At 37.6% G+C, this 16,603-nt stretch overlaps 1 protein-coding gene across 1 annotated transcript in view; it reads left to right on the forward strand.

The window, feature by feature from the left end:
* The window catches only part of SVEP1 (sushi, von Willebrand factor type A, EGF and pentraxin domain containing 1), a 184,891-nt gene that overhangs the window by 54,279 nt on the left and 114,009 nt on the right, over nucleotides 1–16,603 (forward strand). The window contains exons 4-5 of the mRNA XM_027105235.1: nucleotides 10,678–10,836; nucleotides 11,673–11,852. Of these exons, the coding sequence (XP_026961036.1) occupies nucleotides 10,678–10,836; nucleotides 11,673–11,852 (339 nt within the window). The remainder of the gene's footprint in view (nucleotides 1–10,677; nucleotides 10,837–11,672; nucleotides 11,853–16,603) is intronic.

Here is a 16,603-nt window from a genome sequence, read left to right on the forward strand (position 1 = left end):
ACAATTAAGAGTTTCCAGGGAATTCCCTGGTGGTCCAGGGACCCGGGTTTGATCCCTGGTCGGGGAACTAAGATCCCACAAGCCGCGTGGCACAGCCAAAAAAAAAAAAAGAGAGAACACAGAGTTTTCAACTACAAGGACTTTGCCTAAGTGTTCTATACTCAGCCAGGTTATATTTGTGTGTAATGTATGTGTTTATGTGTGATATATGTACTTATGTCTCTATGTGTACGTATGTGTGTACACATATATTCTTAACACATGACGCTTACTTCGCTGATGCATCTTCTTTTGGACACAGTCTTTTGAGAGTTTTGTCTTTTCTTTTTTGATAGACTCGTCCTAATCCATCAGTAATTTCCTTTCTAGTTGGAGCAGATGTTTACATTTGCAACATGGTGTCCTGCAGCTTGGGTGCCATTTGCTGCTCTGGCACCACACAGTTGCCTACATTCACAATTTTGCCCAAATAGTATTCCAGCCAGACGAGCTAACCACTCCCAGGGAGGTTGGCGGGATGCTAATTCATTTTACACAGATTCAGATGTGCAGAATCCAGGTCAGTTAAAAAAGTGTCCTCTTCTAATTCCTTGAAAATAGAAAGGATCTTGGCTGTCTACTAAAAAGAAAGTCCCTCATATGTATATACCTAGGTCCTTGTCCTGTACTTGTGACAAGGATTGACTTAGCCTCGGGGAAAGCTGGTTCTTTTCTAGTGCAGTGGACCCCTGTGCTCAAAATCCTAACACAACTGTTTGTAGGAACAGATTCCTTATTCAGAATGAATCCATAAAGTTGAGAAGAAGCATGATATTGTAATAATGAAGAGCCTTTTTTTGGGGGGTGGGCCAGATAACTTGCTTGATGTCCTACCTAGATACAGCAGCAACGAGGGCTTTTGATTTGCACAACTCCTGGGTCCCATTATCATCTACATGAATGGGCACACTTGGAGTTGTGTACTTCAAAGCCTGAATGCAGCTGATGCAACTTCCCTAAAACTATATTCTTTAAAGAGTTTCATTAACCTTTAAAGGTGAATTGTGCAAAGAACAGAGGCTCTTAGTATTTATAGAGATTTTTAAAACATTAATCTTAGATTATGTATAAGAAGGAATTTTATAAAGTATAAGTTACTGTATAATAAATATTATTAACTAAAATAGTCATTTAAAGGATTGATATTTAGAGAACAGAGAGTTCTTTATATTCTACAAATTCCAAACTGGTTGATATTTTTATTTACTTGAGTCAAAAAATTGTGTTGACAGTTGAAGAAAAATCTAATGTTAGCACATGATAATTTCAAGAATCACAGTTCCAATAATAGTAGCTGAAAACTGCTAAGATGTTTCTGAAAAGAGAAAGTGCTTATTTTAACAACAACAAGAAGAGCAATTAAGAAACATTATTTGGTACATTTCCAGGAAGGGAATCATTTCATATGATAAAGAAAAAAATTGTACCCTAGCCCTTTACCATCACTTGTGGAACTTTTTCAAACCACAGTTAATTTCATCTTTTCAACTTTTGCTTGGTTTTAGATGAGGAATTTCCCCCCTTGGGAATCAAAGAAGTTGATTACACCTCTCCCACTAGAGTTGTGCAATGCCTTTAAATAGTTCTCCTAAAATCTGTTTTCCATTACCATTATGAATTTCACAATACGTTTCCAAATGTATTTTTGGATATTTTTATCCAAAGCACTGTTCTCCAGTGTTGTAAATTCTTGATTACTCAAAAGGTTTTGGAGAGTAATGGTGTAAAATTAGCTCCTTTTTATGTAATATTATTTTTTAAATAAATTATAAAATCTGTAGGTAAAATCTGACTGTTCATATGAAAAGTTTATTTAACTTTTTAGTATTATTCTATTTATAGAATCATCAAATGTTAGCATTGGAAAGGTCATAGCCATCATTAAATGTAACCTCTGTATTTTGTAGGAAAACTTTTTAAAAAATCACTTGCCAGTGACCCCGTAGCTTGTTAGTGGAGCAGCCAGGATAGCAACTCAGTTGTCTTGACTCCTAGTCTAACGTCCTTTCACTCCACCCTGTTGTTACTCCCTCTGACTTTGGTCCTTCCTCCACACTAACCCATCCTTCACTTCCAATAGAGCTTGTTTTCTCCTGCCCTCCTTTGACTGAGTGACTGCCCGTTCGGGCAATGGGATGGGCAATGGCTGGGTCAGATGACTGGAAGACTCCCTGAACTTACAAGAGTGTGTTCCCCATGGAGAGAAAGAGACAAGTGCGTATGTTACCCACAGTGTGATATGTGCCAGAACAGAGGTGGGGGTAATGTGCTCTGAGGCACAGAAATGAAGGTAACAATATCTATCTGAAAAAGTTAGAGAAGCTTTGAAGAACAAGTTAGTCTTGAAGGATACTGGAGGTTCATTTAGAGAAAGGAAAGCGTATGCCAAGGCAGAAGCTAAGTGGAAGATAGGAAAGGGAAAGAGAGGGAGATAATATTTACCAAGCACCAGAGCATCTACTGGGCACAGCAAGCCATAAAAAAAGTATAACTGTCTCTTTTATAGTTGAGAAAATTAAGAGTTGGGGACATTATTCTAACATTCACTGAATGCCAACTACATGCCCGGCATTGTTGCTTTACTCACATTATTTCAATTAATCCTAACAACAGATTTATAAGGCAAGTACTACTAATATTACACGCGAAGAAACAAAGTCTCAGAAAAATTAAGTAAATTGGTCAAACTCCCAAGTCCAGTAAACTGAGGTCGGGGAGGTGTGCTGCAAAACTAGTCTCTGCTTGATTCTGAAGCAGCTTCTCATCAGGATATGGAGTTCACTGGTTCATTGTAGCAGACAGGGGAAAGTTATAGATGGATCAAAGAATTACAGAAAAACCCAAAAGAACTTTTTGGCCAACCCAATAGATCAGAGTAAAGAGAGAGGGCCTCATCCTGTTGGTGCAGTTTTTGATAGAAAATGCTTTGATCACATTTATATTTTAGAAAGATGTTCAGGCAGCAACATCTAAGATGGATTAAAGAGTAGAGATGAAGGTTGAGGGAACCAGTGAAAGGGCTTTGTAAAAACCTGGAAGAGAGGTAAGGAGTTCCTGTCTAAGATAGGAGCGATGCAGATGGAGGGATAGGCGAAATGCTGAGGGTTTTTAAGGAGTAAAACCCAAACAACATGATTTCAATTTGGATATTGAAGGAGATGGACGGAGAAGTAGGAATCAAAGTGATCTCTGAGGTCAGAGAACCAATAACTGTGAAATGAAATACACCATTTGAGACAATGACTTTCTTGTATGCATAATTTTTATTTACTTTTAATGTTTTTGCACAATACCTATTCAGTATAACAAAACAAGAAAATGTAAATCAGCAAAAATAAACAAACTGGGAAGGCTCATAATTCTACCATGAATATATGTCATGTATTCATAACATTATAGAATTTTATGCATTCATTAGCCAGAAGATCATACAATACATATGGTGTTTGAAACATGCGGTTTTTTACACTCAGCTACACAATTTGATTGACCTTCCATGTCAAGAATTCTGTTTTTATGGCTAATATACCATTTGATGGATTTGTCATAAGAATTTAACAAACTCCCCATCTCTTGACATTCGTCTTGGTTTCCAGTGCTGTGTAATGACAGACAATAATTATACATACTTATATGTGTAGGTAAAAAATGTTTACTTTCACTCGGACAAATTATTAGAAATGAAATGCTATATCAAAGGGAAAGCTCCACTTGAGGCTTTTGGTGTCTACCCTCAGGTTGCCCTACAGAGTTGGAGAGAGCCTGTTTGCCCACATGCCTGCCAGCAGTGGGTACTAACATCCATTAAAAATTTTTCCAAATTAAAAAGTAGTCATCAATTTGCATTTTTTATTATAAGTGAGGTTAGACAGTGTATCCTACTATTATAGGTCATTTTCATTTCTTCTTTAGTAAATTTCCAGCTTTTGTTCTTTGTCAACTTTTCTATTGAAGTATTCCTATCTTTTTCATATATTAGAAAAAGCTCTTTATGTGTTAAGCTTTTATTTCTCCTTAAGGTACTAATTTGTTTGCTTCCTGAAAATTTTTTGAAATATTTAACATATATTTTAACATCCAACTATTTTTAACCTGTATCTCTGGCTTGTTTTTAAGTTTATATCTTATCAGCAGGGTTAAATTAACCCATTACTATTATTGATGATAACCGATATATTTGGTTTTACTTCTATTACCTTAGTTAATGACATTTTGTTATAAATTCTTTCTGCTATTTATCTTCTTGTTCTGTTTTTCTTTTTTTAATTTTTAAAAATTTTTTAACTTTTTTTTTTTTTAACGGTAGGTCCTTGTTGGTTATCTGTTTTAAATACAGCAGTGTGTACATGACAGTCCCAAACTCCCAGTCTGTCCCTTCCCCCTACCTTTCCCCCCTGGTAACCATAAGTTCATTCTCTAAGTCTGTGAGTCTGTTATGTAAGTAAGTTCATTTGTATCATTTTTTTAGATTCCGCATATAAGCGATATCATACGATATTTGTCTTTCTCTGTCTGACTTATTTCACTTAGTATGATAATCTCCAGGTCCATCCACGTTGCTATAAATGGCATTATTTCATTCTTTTTAATGGCTGAGTAATATTCCATTGTACATATGTACCACGTCTTCTTTATCCATTCATCTGTCGATGGACATTTAGATTGCATCCATGTCTTGGCTATTGTAAACAGTGCTGCAGTGAACACTGGGGTGCATGTATCCTTTCGAACCATGTTTTCTTCTTTCTTTTTTTTTTTTTTGCGGTACGTGGGCCTCTCACCATTGTGGCTTCTCCCATTGCGGAGCACAGACTCCGGATGCGCAGGCTCAGAGGCCATGGCTCACGGGCCCAGCCACTCCGTGGCATGTGGGATCTCCCCGGACCGGGGCACAAACCCGTGTTCCCTACATTGGCAGGCGGACTCTCAACCACTGCACCACCAGGGAAGCCCCGAACCATGTTTTTCTCCAGATAAATGCCAGGAGTGGGATTGCTGGATCATATGGTAACTCTATTTTTAGTTTTTTAAGAAACCGCCATACTGTTCTCCATAGCGGCTGTACCAATTTATATTCCCACCAACAGTGTAGGACGGTTCCCTTTTCTCCACACCCTCTCCAGCATTTACTGTCCATTTGATGATGGCCATTCTGACTGGTGTGAGGTAATCTCATTGTAGTTTTGATTTGCATTTCTCTAATAATTAGTGATGTTGAGCATCTTTTCTTGTCCCTCTTGGCCATCTATATGTCTTCTTAGGAGAAATGTCTATTTAGGTCTTCTGCCCATTTTTTGATTGGGTTGTTTGTTTTTTGGATATTGAGCCACTTGAGCTGTTTGTAAATTTTGGAGACTAATCCCTTGTCAGTCACATCATTTGCGAATATTTTCTCCCATTCTGTGGGTTGTCTTTTTATTTTGTTGTGGTTTCCTTTGCTGTTCAAAAGCTTTCAAGTTTAATTTGGTCCCATTTGTTTATTTTTGTTTTTACTTCCATTGCTCTGGGAGACAGATCAAAAAAGATATTGCTGTGATTTATGTCAAATAATGTTCTGCCTATGTTTTTCTCTAAGAGTTTTATACTATCTGGTCTTACATTTAGGGCTTTTGAGTTTATTTTTATGTATAGTGTTAAAGAATGTTCTAGTTTTGTTTTTTTACATGTAGTTGTTCAGTTTTCCCAGCACCGTTTATTGAAGAGACTGTCTTTTCTCCATTGTACTCTTGCCTCCTTTGTCATAGATTAAATGACCATGGGTGCGTGGGTTTATTTCTGGCTTTCTGTCCTGTTCCATTGGTCTATATTTCTGTTTTTGTGCCAGTACCATGCTGTTTTGATGACTGTGGCTTTGTAGTATAATCTGAAGTCAGGGAGCCTGATTCCTCCAGCTCTGTTTTTCTTTGTCAAGATTGCTTTGGCTATTTGGGGTCTTTTGTGTCTCTATACAAATTTTAAGATTTTTTGATCTAGTTCTGTGAAAAATGCCATTGGTAATTTGATAGGGATTGCATTGAATCTGTAGATTGCCTTGGGTAGTATAGTCATTTTAACAATATTGATTCTTCCAATCCAAGAACATGGTATATGTTTCCATCTGTTTGTGTCGTCTGCAGTTTCTTTCATCAGCATCGTATAGCTTTCAGAGTACAGGTCTTTTGTCTCCTTAGGTAGGTTTATCTAGGTATTTTATTCTTTTTGATGCAATGGTAAATAGGATTTTTTAAAAATTTCTCTTTCTGATCTTTTGTTGTTAGTGTGTAGAAATGCAACAGATTTCTGTATATTAATTTTGTATCGTGCAACTTTACCAAATTCATTGATGAGCTCTAGTAATTTTCTGGTAGCATTTTTAGGATTTTCTATGTATAGTATCATGTCATCTGCAAACAGTGACAGTTTTATGTCTTCTTTTCCAATTTGGATTCCTTTTATTTCTTTTTCTTCTCTGATTGCCGTGGCTAGGACTTCCAAAACTATGTTGAATAAAAGTGGTGAGAGTGGACATCCTTGTCTGTTCCTGATCTTAGAGGAAATGCTTTCAGCTTTTCACCACTGAGTATGATGTTAGCTGTAGGTTTGTCATATATGGCCTTTATTATGTTGAGGTATGTTCCCTCTGTGCCCATTTTCTGGAGAGTTTTTATCACAAATTGCTGTTGAATTTTGTTAAAAGCTTTTTCTGCATCTGTTGAGATGATCATATGGTTTTTATTCTTCAATTTGTTGATGTGGTATAGCACATTGTTTGACTTGTGGATATCGAAAAATCCTTGCATCCCTGGGATAAATCCCACTCGTTCATGGTGTATGATCCTTTTAATGTATTGTTGGATTTGGATTGCTGGTATTTTGTTGAGGATTTTGGCCTCTATATTCATCAGTGATATTGGCCTATAATTTTCTTTTTTTGTGGTATCTTTATCTAGTTTTGGTATCAGGGTGATGGTGGCCTCATAGAATGAGTTCAGGAGTGTTCCTTCCTCTGCAATTTTTTGGAATAGTTTCGGAAGGAGAGGTGTTAACTCTTCTCTAAATGTTTGATAGAATTCGCCTGTGAAGCCATCTGGTCCTAGACTTTTGCTTGTTGAGAGTTTTTTAATCACGGTTTCAATTTCAGTACTTGTGGTTGGTCTGTTCATATTTTCTGTTGCTTCCTGGTTCAGTCTTGGGAGATTGTACGTTTCTAAGAATTTGTCCATTTCTTCTAAGTTGTCCATTTTATTGGCATACAGTTCCTTGTAGTAGTCTCTTATGATCCTTTGTATTTCTGTGTTGTCCATTGTAACTTCTCCTTTTTCATTCCTGTTTTTATTGATTTGAGCCCTCTCCTTTTTTTTTCTTGATGAGTCTTGCTAAAGGTTTATCCATTTTGTTTATCTTTTCAAAGAACCAGCTTTTAGTTTCATTGATCATTTCTACTGTTTTCTTGTTCTCTAATCCATTTATTTCTGCTCTGATCTTTATAATTTCTTTCCCTCTGCTAACTTTGGGTTTTGTTTGCTCTTCTTTCTCTAGTTGCTTTAGGTGTAAGGTTAGGTTGTTTATTTGTGATTTTTCTTGTTTCCTGAGGTAAGATTGTATTGCTATGGACTTGCCTCTTTGAACTGCTTTTGCTGCATCCCATAGGTTTTGGATCATTGTGATTTTGTTTTCATTTGTCTCTAGGTATATTTTGATTTCCTCTTGGATTTCTTCAGTAATCCATTGGTTGTTTAGTAGCTATGTTTTTCTACCTTTGTTATTTGGGTTTTTTTCTCTTCCACTGATTTGGAGGTTATGCATTCTTTTTCTATTCATAGTTATGTGAATTTTTTGTGTACAAATTGAACCTGTGTTTTTCTTTCAGTTTTTTCATATTGATATATATGAAAGGAAATGAGAACTTTATCTTTTCCTCTTCCCAACCATCCCCCATTTCCCTCAGACTTTAAACGTTTTTTCTTTATAATATGTAAAGATTATTATTTTTTTCCCTTAGATAGTATGTCTTTCTTTTTAAGGGGCTTTATTTGCTATTTCATAATTTTTACAATTATTTTAGCAAGATATTTAGCAATATATGGTATGTCCCACTACTTTCTTAATCTCAAGTGATTTATTGAATACCATTTTTTTCCTCATACTTGAGTTCTTTATGTTGATTTCTTTTCAATCAGTGAAATACATCTTGATTTCCAGAAGTCATGCACATTCTCAAATGTCTTTCTCTTCCCTCATATTTACCAGTAGCTTGCCCAGATATAGAGTTTTGGGTTCATAATATTTTTTCCACATAGCTGTATATCTTATTTCATTCTTTTTTCATGGCATTTGTTTTTGCACAGGAGAAATGAAATGTCAGTTTGATTTTCCCATTTATTTTGTTTTTCTTTCCTAAACACTTGTCATACTTTCCCTTTGTTTTGGGTGTTAATCACTTTTTATTAATTTTGCTGGGAACTTGATGAGTTTTTATTGCCCTGAAACTTCAAGTAAGGAATATTTTCTTGCATTAATATCACAGCTTTTACTTGTGTTGTTCTGGAATTTTCTGGCTTCTTTTTACTGCCTCCAACAACAGTTTTAATCTTGCTGTTACAGTTTATGTTTTCTTTTCCATTTGTACGTTTATCTTAATCATTTTCTCCTATAGCTGCTGCCTTCTGTTCAAAGGATACAGTGTTGTCCTGCATCTTCTTGAAGATCTGTGCCAATATTTACTGAACTTTTTATAAAAAGGAATATTCAGAAATATGAATAATTCAATAATAATTCAGTATTTAATGCTATGATGCTTTGAAGTAATGTTCCCTTTTTTTCTGCTGAAGTATTTTTCGTAAGTCACACATCATTATAACTTTCCTACAAATGTTTCTCTCATTCTTAAATAGCTACAGCTTTATCAATTCTGGAATTTTCTACTATATACGTGGGAAAATGTTCTCTTCTGTTTTTAAATATAATCAAGAATGTTAGAAGCATGATTTTTTTCTAAAAATTACATTATATTATGAGTCTTCTCTCTCAATAATGATTTCTTCTGTTTTTAGCATATTTTAGTTGTTAAAACAAGGACTTTTGCATCCAGGAGACCTGGGTTTGAGACATAGAACATGTAGTAGTAAAGAACATGGCCTCTGGATCCCAATTCTCTTGGTTTAAACCCCAGCTTTGTCACTTACTGGGTAACTTTGGCAAGTTAGAACACCTCTTAGTGCCTTAGTTTTCTCATCTGTAAAATGAGGTTAATAATATTTATTACTTCATAGGTTCTTAAATGGATAAACAGATAATATTTATAAAATATATAGAACAGTCCCTGGGACATAGTGAATGCTATGTAAATATCTGCTTTAAAATTCTAGCTCTAATCTTTATCTCAATTTTGCTGTAAACCTAAAAAAAAGTCTTTGAAAAAGATAAACAAGCCAGAGCTTGTCTACCTGGAAACAGGCCTTAAACAAATGACAGTAGGAAGAAGAAAGGAGTGTACTACCATTGAAAAATATTTGACTTACTAATTACAAACAAGATAAATGTGATTTTGAATTTCAGCATAAAAATGTAATAAACCAATGTTAAATGCTAAAAAAATCTCCTAGCGCTATCACCTGTTAACTGAGTAACTTCAGTCAAATCATCAAATTACTCTAAGCCTCCAATCTCTTTAAAATAGACACAATCCTAATAAAAGTAATGTACTTATTAATAAAAATATTAGTAATTATTACTACTACTTGTTAATACTGTGAGGATTAAAGGAGATAATTTATATCAAGTATCACCACATAAGTGCACATTCCTTGGTTGCTACTATTTTTTTAAATAATCTAATGCATACTTGACTACACTACATTTGTTTGGCTTTATTAAGTATTGCAAGTCTCTTTATTCCACAGTTTCTCTGTTGTTGAATTCTTAATTGTGGGTTACTTCACAGATGTGTAACTCCAGGGAGAGTAAGTACAGATTCAAAGCCGCATGGTCAGTGCAGAGGGAAGATATGAAGCAAGGTCAATCAGATCCTGCTTTTCATCTTTTTTTTTTTTTTTTTCCTTGAGCCTGGGAAAAGCAGGGTCTGTGATTCTTTTTTCTTCAAAAGGCTTATTTCCCATCAGTAGGATCATTTCCCTCAAGCCCTTTACTTTCTCCTCACCCTTTGTCCAGTGCTTTGAACCGAAACAAGGGGCCCAGTGCTTTTTGCATATCTACAACTATTCTGTTCTGCTGGGAGTGAGTGTTGGGGGACACAATGGGGGAGGTGCAGCTGCACAGGTTGGGGGGGGTTGATGGAATATGGGGTATACTGTCTTTAGCACGATGTTTTTACGCGTTGAGTATCATTGATGCCTTTTAGTCCATTTACGTACATTGCTGTTTTGAATTTTCCCACAAATAAGCCCAGCCGTAGCATGCCATGATGTGTTGTGATTGTAACTAATTGTGGGACATCAAAGAGGCCACTTCATTACCTGCAAATAGCCAACTATATCAATCTTTTAAAAAAATCTTGGTTTCTCTCCTTGCTTGAATTATACGATTATTTCTATGAAAAGCTATTGTTTGGGACTTTACCCCCCTAATCCGTTTCCAAAATGTTGTTAACTGTCCATTGATGTACCCCACATAAAATGGGTTTCCCTGGCTTACCCACAGCTTGCCCATCCGGGACATACAAACCAGAAGGTTCACCAGGAGGAATCAGCACGTGCCTTCCATGTCCTGATGAAAATCACACTTCTCCACCTGGAAGTACTTCCCCTGAAGACTGTGTCTGCAAGGAGGGGTACCGGGCATCTGGCCAGACCTGCAAAGGTACGGATCCCACCACTGTCAGATAGGAAATATAAAAGCTGATCTCTTTTAGGGAAGTAATGCCGGTGTTTTCATCCAATTAATTGGGCATGGTCTTTAATATTCCTTCCTCTAATCTTATTTGGGGGGAGTTCTTTGTTTTTATCATCTAGCATTCCTTATCACTGAACATATCCACATCTTGCTCCAGAGAAAGGAGATCTGAGACTCCACAAGTAATGTGACTATGAAAACAGATTTAGTATCGGAAAAGATCTAAAATGAATCTAAGAGAGAGAAGTCACAAATTTAACAGCAAATTTGAATAACAAATTAGCTAGTTTGGGCTCTGGTGATGGTTAAATCCATTTAAAGAAAATATTTTTATAAGTAAAGTACTTTGATATTATTCATATCAAAAATTAAAAGTATTTAATTAGTCAAAGCTGTGGCTCTTGGGATTTGTGGCAGACATGCTTTGCTGGACTTATTTGTTCTTTACTTTATGCCACTCTAACTGAGAAGGAAAATAGCTAATGACATATGAGGGTCAAGAACTAGAAAATTTCGTATCCACATAGATATGAAGATTTTAAAATTTCTAAGCTTAAACCATAATATTTAGTCTGTTTTTAAACTTAACTGGAAGCAAATACCTAGTAAGCATGAACTGTAAGTGTTCTTCTCCCAAATGTGCACTTAGGAATTCATTTGCAGTAGATGGGAATGCTGTTGATAATTTAGCTCTGTGTATACAATGTCCTCTTGACCGGAAAAGAAGAAGCGGGGGTGGGGGGGAGGATGCTTTATAGACAGAGACTCACTTTGCTTTTTACTCTTCTCCCTGTAAATGTTAGTTGTCCGCTGCCCTGCCCTGAAGCCTCCTGAAAATGGCTACTTTATCCAGAACACTTGCAACAGCCACTTCAATGCAGCCTGTGGGGTCCGATGTCACCCCGGGTTCGACCTCGTGGGAAGCAGCATCTTCTTGTGTCTGCCCGATGGTTTGTGGTCCGGTTCTGAGAGCTCCTGCAGAGGTATGCAGACTGCCAATTCACGTTGTTTATTGATTGCCTTGCTCGACGTCCTCAACTTAAACTCTAATGGACTACTAGATTCTTTGTTTCTTTTGATTTCATAGACCATAGACCACAGAAAGAGAAAAAATTACAGGAGGTTTGAAGTCAGAACTACTAAGTTCAGTTGACCACATCATCATAAACTATGCCCTTTGTGTTTCTTTTATGAACAAGCAAAGGAAAGGCCTGCCTGGGAAAGAAATGGACAGGTTACCTTAAACCTCAGATTTCAAGCAGCCAAGACAGGGTCCAGGGAGAGTTTGGGGATGGTCAGTGTGCGGCTTTGATGTCTACTTTGATTGTAGGTCTCCAAGGACCACACCAGTATCCTGTGACAAGAGTAGTTAGCCAATGTATACATCCCCAGCCTTCACTTTGAATAGACAGCATGCCACAGAAAGTGGGAGTTTGCTAAAGTGACATCCCAAAGAGCCTCATCGGGCCAACAGAAGAGGGGGCAGTACCATAGATAGAACCTGAGGCTCCAACATCAGATACAGAGGAACAACAAGCAAAATTGAGAGTACCTTAATTCGCTTCCACTCTTGCCGTCTCCAAGACCTGCTTTCCTACTTCTTACGACCACTGCATGGCCAACTTCCTAGGGTTTCACAAATTGGGTTGAAAGAGAAGGCTCTCTAAGAAGAGAGGGGGACAAGCCACAGGACTTGAGAATCCCTGCCCGTGAAGCTTCTGAATACAGTATTCCCCCCGTCACCTCGGGTTGCCAGGTGAAATACAGGACACCCGTTTAGATTCAAATTTTAGATAAACAACAAATAACTTTTTAGTATAAGTAAGTCCCATACAAGACTGGAGACCTTCTTATACAAAGAATTATTTGTTGCTTTTCTGAAATTCAAATTTAACTGGATATCCTCATTTGTTTGTTTTTATGCTAAATCTGGCAACATGACCCCCAACACATCCCCTAGGCATCCTTTGGCAATATAGTTCGCTGACGCTTGGACTGTTCCAAGACCCTGTATCACCCAGCTCACTGGAGTAGGGTAAGAAGTTCTGTCTTCTAGTCTTCTCTTAGCTCCCACACCCATAAGGGAAGCCAACCTACTCACAACTTCACGGTCATTTGTGAACCCCAGGAGACATTCACTGTTTGTATTAATCGGCTACCAATACTGAACTCATCTATGAATATGAATTTGCTTAAATCAGGTCCCAGTCCAGACCCTTATCTCTACTTAACAAAAAGAGAAGGAGTCAGCAAATTGAACAAGGGAGACCTGAAAGAAGAGGGGAGAAAAATGGAATCACAGAGATTCAAAGGCAATTACATTGGTAAAATAAGATTAGGATTCCAAGAAATGGGAGAAATCTGAGAGGAGAAAGGTATCTTAGGGAGAAGAAAAAGGTTGCTGGCACAATAAACAGACATAGTCAAAAGCCAAATTAATAAGTTAGAAAATCAACGCAAGAAATCCTTCTGAAAGTAGAGCAACATTTGAAAGATTAGAAAAAAGATGAAAGAATAAAATGACACAAGAATAGTCACAGGAAATAGACTCTTCACAGATTAGGAATCCAGAGAGAGAATGGAGTGGAGGAGAAGCACTAATAGAAGATCAAAGAATATAACCGCAAGCTGAAATCTTGAAAATACACATGACTGAAATCTTTGATAGTCAACTTAAAATCACTTACTGGGTGCCAGAAAGCAAATTATAGAAAACAGATCCATGTCTGGAAATAATCTTATTGAAACTTCTGAAAGCCCTGGAAAAATTAGAAAATTGGGCCTGTTTCACAGTTAGAAATAATATTACCTATAAAGGAAAGGGAATCAGACTTGCCTTGAGCCCGTTATTAGCCATTCTAAATGTTAGAAGATAAGAGTATGTTTCCTGAATTCTGAAAGAAAAGAATTAGACCCTAGATTTCTAAACTCCGACAAGCTATTGTTTATGTGGGAAAGCAAAGCAAAGACATTCTTAGTCATACAGTCTCAAAGGGTAAAAAGCCTATTACTGAAAAGGTTGATCATAGGAACCTCTTAGAAATATTCCTGTAAAGTTACATAGTTATTAAGTTCTTTGTAAAACCTCTACCCCTTCTTCCAAATACCTCATGACAGAAGGTAGAAAACATGACATTTTAACTTTCCACTTACTGACCTTCCAAAGAAGAGTGAGAAAATCAGGCAGACAACCCCTTTAGGATAAGGTCTGGCCCTTGCCTCTTTAACCCTCTACAGTCTCCATCCTGAGCCTCGAATCCTACACTAAAGCCTTAAGAAATGGCCATGCCCTCTCAGGAAGCCATCCGTTTGCAAGTTGTTTCAACAGCCTTGATTGTCCAGTCATTCCTTTGGTCCCTGTATATAAGCCCTCCCTGTCGCTGACCTTCTCATCTGGGATGGGATGACCCCTAACCTCTGTATGTGCATCCACAAACCTGTCCTACACGCATTCTAGCCCTTGCGCTTTGTGTGTGAGGGTCAGTCAGGGAAGCCCAGGAAATACACCATCTGTGCTATGGGATAAGGAACTTATTTTAAGAATCAGACCTTACACGATTTTGGAAGGAGCTGGGAAGTGGAAGGTCCAGAAGAGAAATTGGAGGATCAGAGGAGTTACTACCAGTTCAGTCTGAAAATCCAAGCCCACCCAGCTGCTGAAGTGGAACAACAAGGGAGAAGTGCGTTGGGAATCTAAGAGAAGCTTTATCTCTCTGTAACCATGCCCTGATGCTCTACATCCAAGAACCCAGCAGTGAGCTTGGGGCCGCCTTGGGTCGACAGGGTCAGCAATTGGGATGTGGAGTGGAGGTGACCAAAGACAAGCTGGAACCTACTGTGCATGTGTGCATTTGTCCATCACTGATTCTGCCTGCAGTGATCACTGCCTCTCTTCCGCCTTCCAAGATCAAGTGCAGGTTCTTCTTTTGATCAACCCTAAACTGGCCCACAATAAGGGGATTCTGACAGTGTTTCCCAGCTTAACCAACTTGTTACAATACAAACCACCCTACTTACTTTAATTAATTAACTCGTCGATCACCTCTGCTGGTCTGTGAGCTCGTTATGAGCACAGAACGTATCTTCCCCCACCCCAGCTAATCCTTGGTTATACTTCTGGTAAATGATATGGATAAGTACATTGACAAATAGATACACTGACAGTCTGCTTGTGTCACTTTCCATTATGCAGTCCCATTTTTAAAAAGCAGGCTTGTTGTCTTTTATGCAATTTGCATTGATGTCCCCGTATAAGTAAAATAACTTTAATCAAAATAAGAGCGATGCTCCAGGATGTGAACTTTTCTGAGCTCCCTTTAATTTCACCTCCAAAAAACTACTCCCTAACTTACCAGTGAACGAAGTTGTCCTGAATGAAGGTACTAAGTCAGGCTCTTCCTCTGGCTCCTCATTAAAGGATTTAGTTATAGACATACTTCGTTTTACTGAGCTTTGCTTTATTTTGCTTTGCTGATGTTGCAGTTTTTACAAATTGAAGGTTTGTACTGATAACAACCCCACGTTGTCAGATGATGGTTAGCATTTTTTAGCAATAAACTGTTTTTAAGTAATGGGCGTATATTGGTTTTTAGAATGATGCTAATTTGCACACTTAATAGACTACAGTATAGTGTAAACATAACTTTTTTTTTTTTTTTTTTTTTTTTGGCGGTACGCGGGCCTCTCACTGTCGTGGCCTCTCCTATTGCGGAGCACAGGCTCTGGATGCGTAGGCCCAGCGGCCATGGCTCACGGGCCCAGCTGCTCCACGGCATGTGGGATCTTCCCGGACCGGGGCACAAACCCGTGTCCCCTGCATCGGCAGGCGGACTCTCAACCAGTGCGCCACCAGGGAAGCCCTAAACATAACTTTTATATGCACTGGGAAACCAAAAAAATCGTGGGACTTGCTTTACTGCAATAGTCACTGTATTTGGTGGTCTGGAAACATATACCGTAATTCATTAATTCAAAAACACTTTTCCCCCCACATCTTAACATCCTAAAACTGAGATGTACCTCAACAACCATGGCGTTAAATCCTTTCACAGACATTACTGTTTCTTTATTAGCAGCTTATAAAATAATGTTGTGCCTTACAATTGGGGCGTCTGGGATTCGGTGAAATATGGCAGTTATGTGGGAATTCACTTCTGTTTCAGGAGGGGTAGTGTGGAGAAAGAAGCATTTTACAGGGCTAATTTAAATCTAATTACAAAGACAGAGGATAAGTTTATTTTTTTTCTTGAAAATCTTTCTAAAAGTGAGGCAGAAATGAAAGACCAGTGTAAAATAGAAAACCTTTTACAAATTTCATGTTACATCCTAAATGTTTTGTAGGGTTAAATAATAACTAATAGTCTTGATTCTTATTCCTCCTATACACTCTTCATTAAAACACTTACGCTCTGAATTTTATCTGAATTACACATTCCTTTCTAAACTAGTAAGGATTCCTTTGTGGTTTCTCAGTGATAACTAGCTAAACCACAACATGAAAGTAAAGTCAATTTTGTGATAGTATTTTCCCTGAGAAAAACGTTCAGGCAACAGTGAGAACCCTGCATTTCACATCAGCTTTATTTTCTTTTCAGTGTAGAAGCTGTCAAAATTGGGAGAGTGACAGGAAGTGTAAATCTGAGAAAAAAATCTAACGAGTCTTTCTACTGAGAACCAGATCAAGTTCTCACATTGTCTGCTACCTAGTAGACCATTCTCTTGAAAGACTAAATTG

This window comes from Aethalodelphis obliquidens, unplaced genomic scaffold (genome assembly GCF_003676395.1).
Source record: "Aethalodelphis obliquidens isolate GAN/ISIS:26980383/991018 unplaced genomic scaffold, ASM367639v1 scaffold7, whole genome shotgun sequence".
Classification (NCBI taxonomy): domain Eukaryota; kingdom Metazoa; phylum Chordata; class Mammalia; order Artiodactyla; family Delphinidae; genus Aethalodelphis; species Aethalodelphis obliquidens.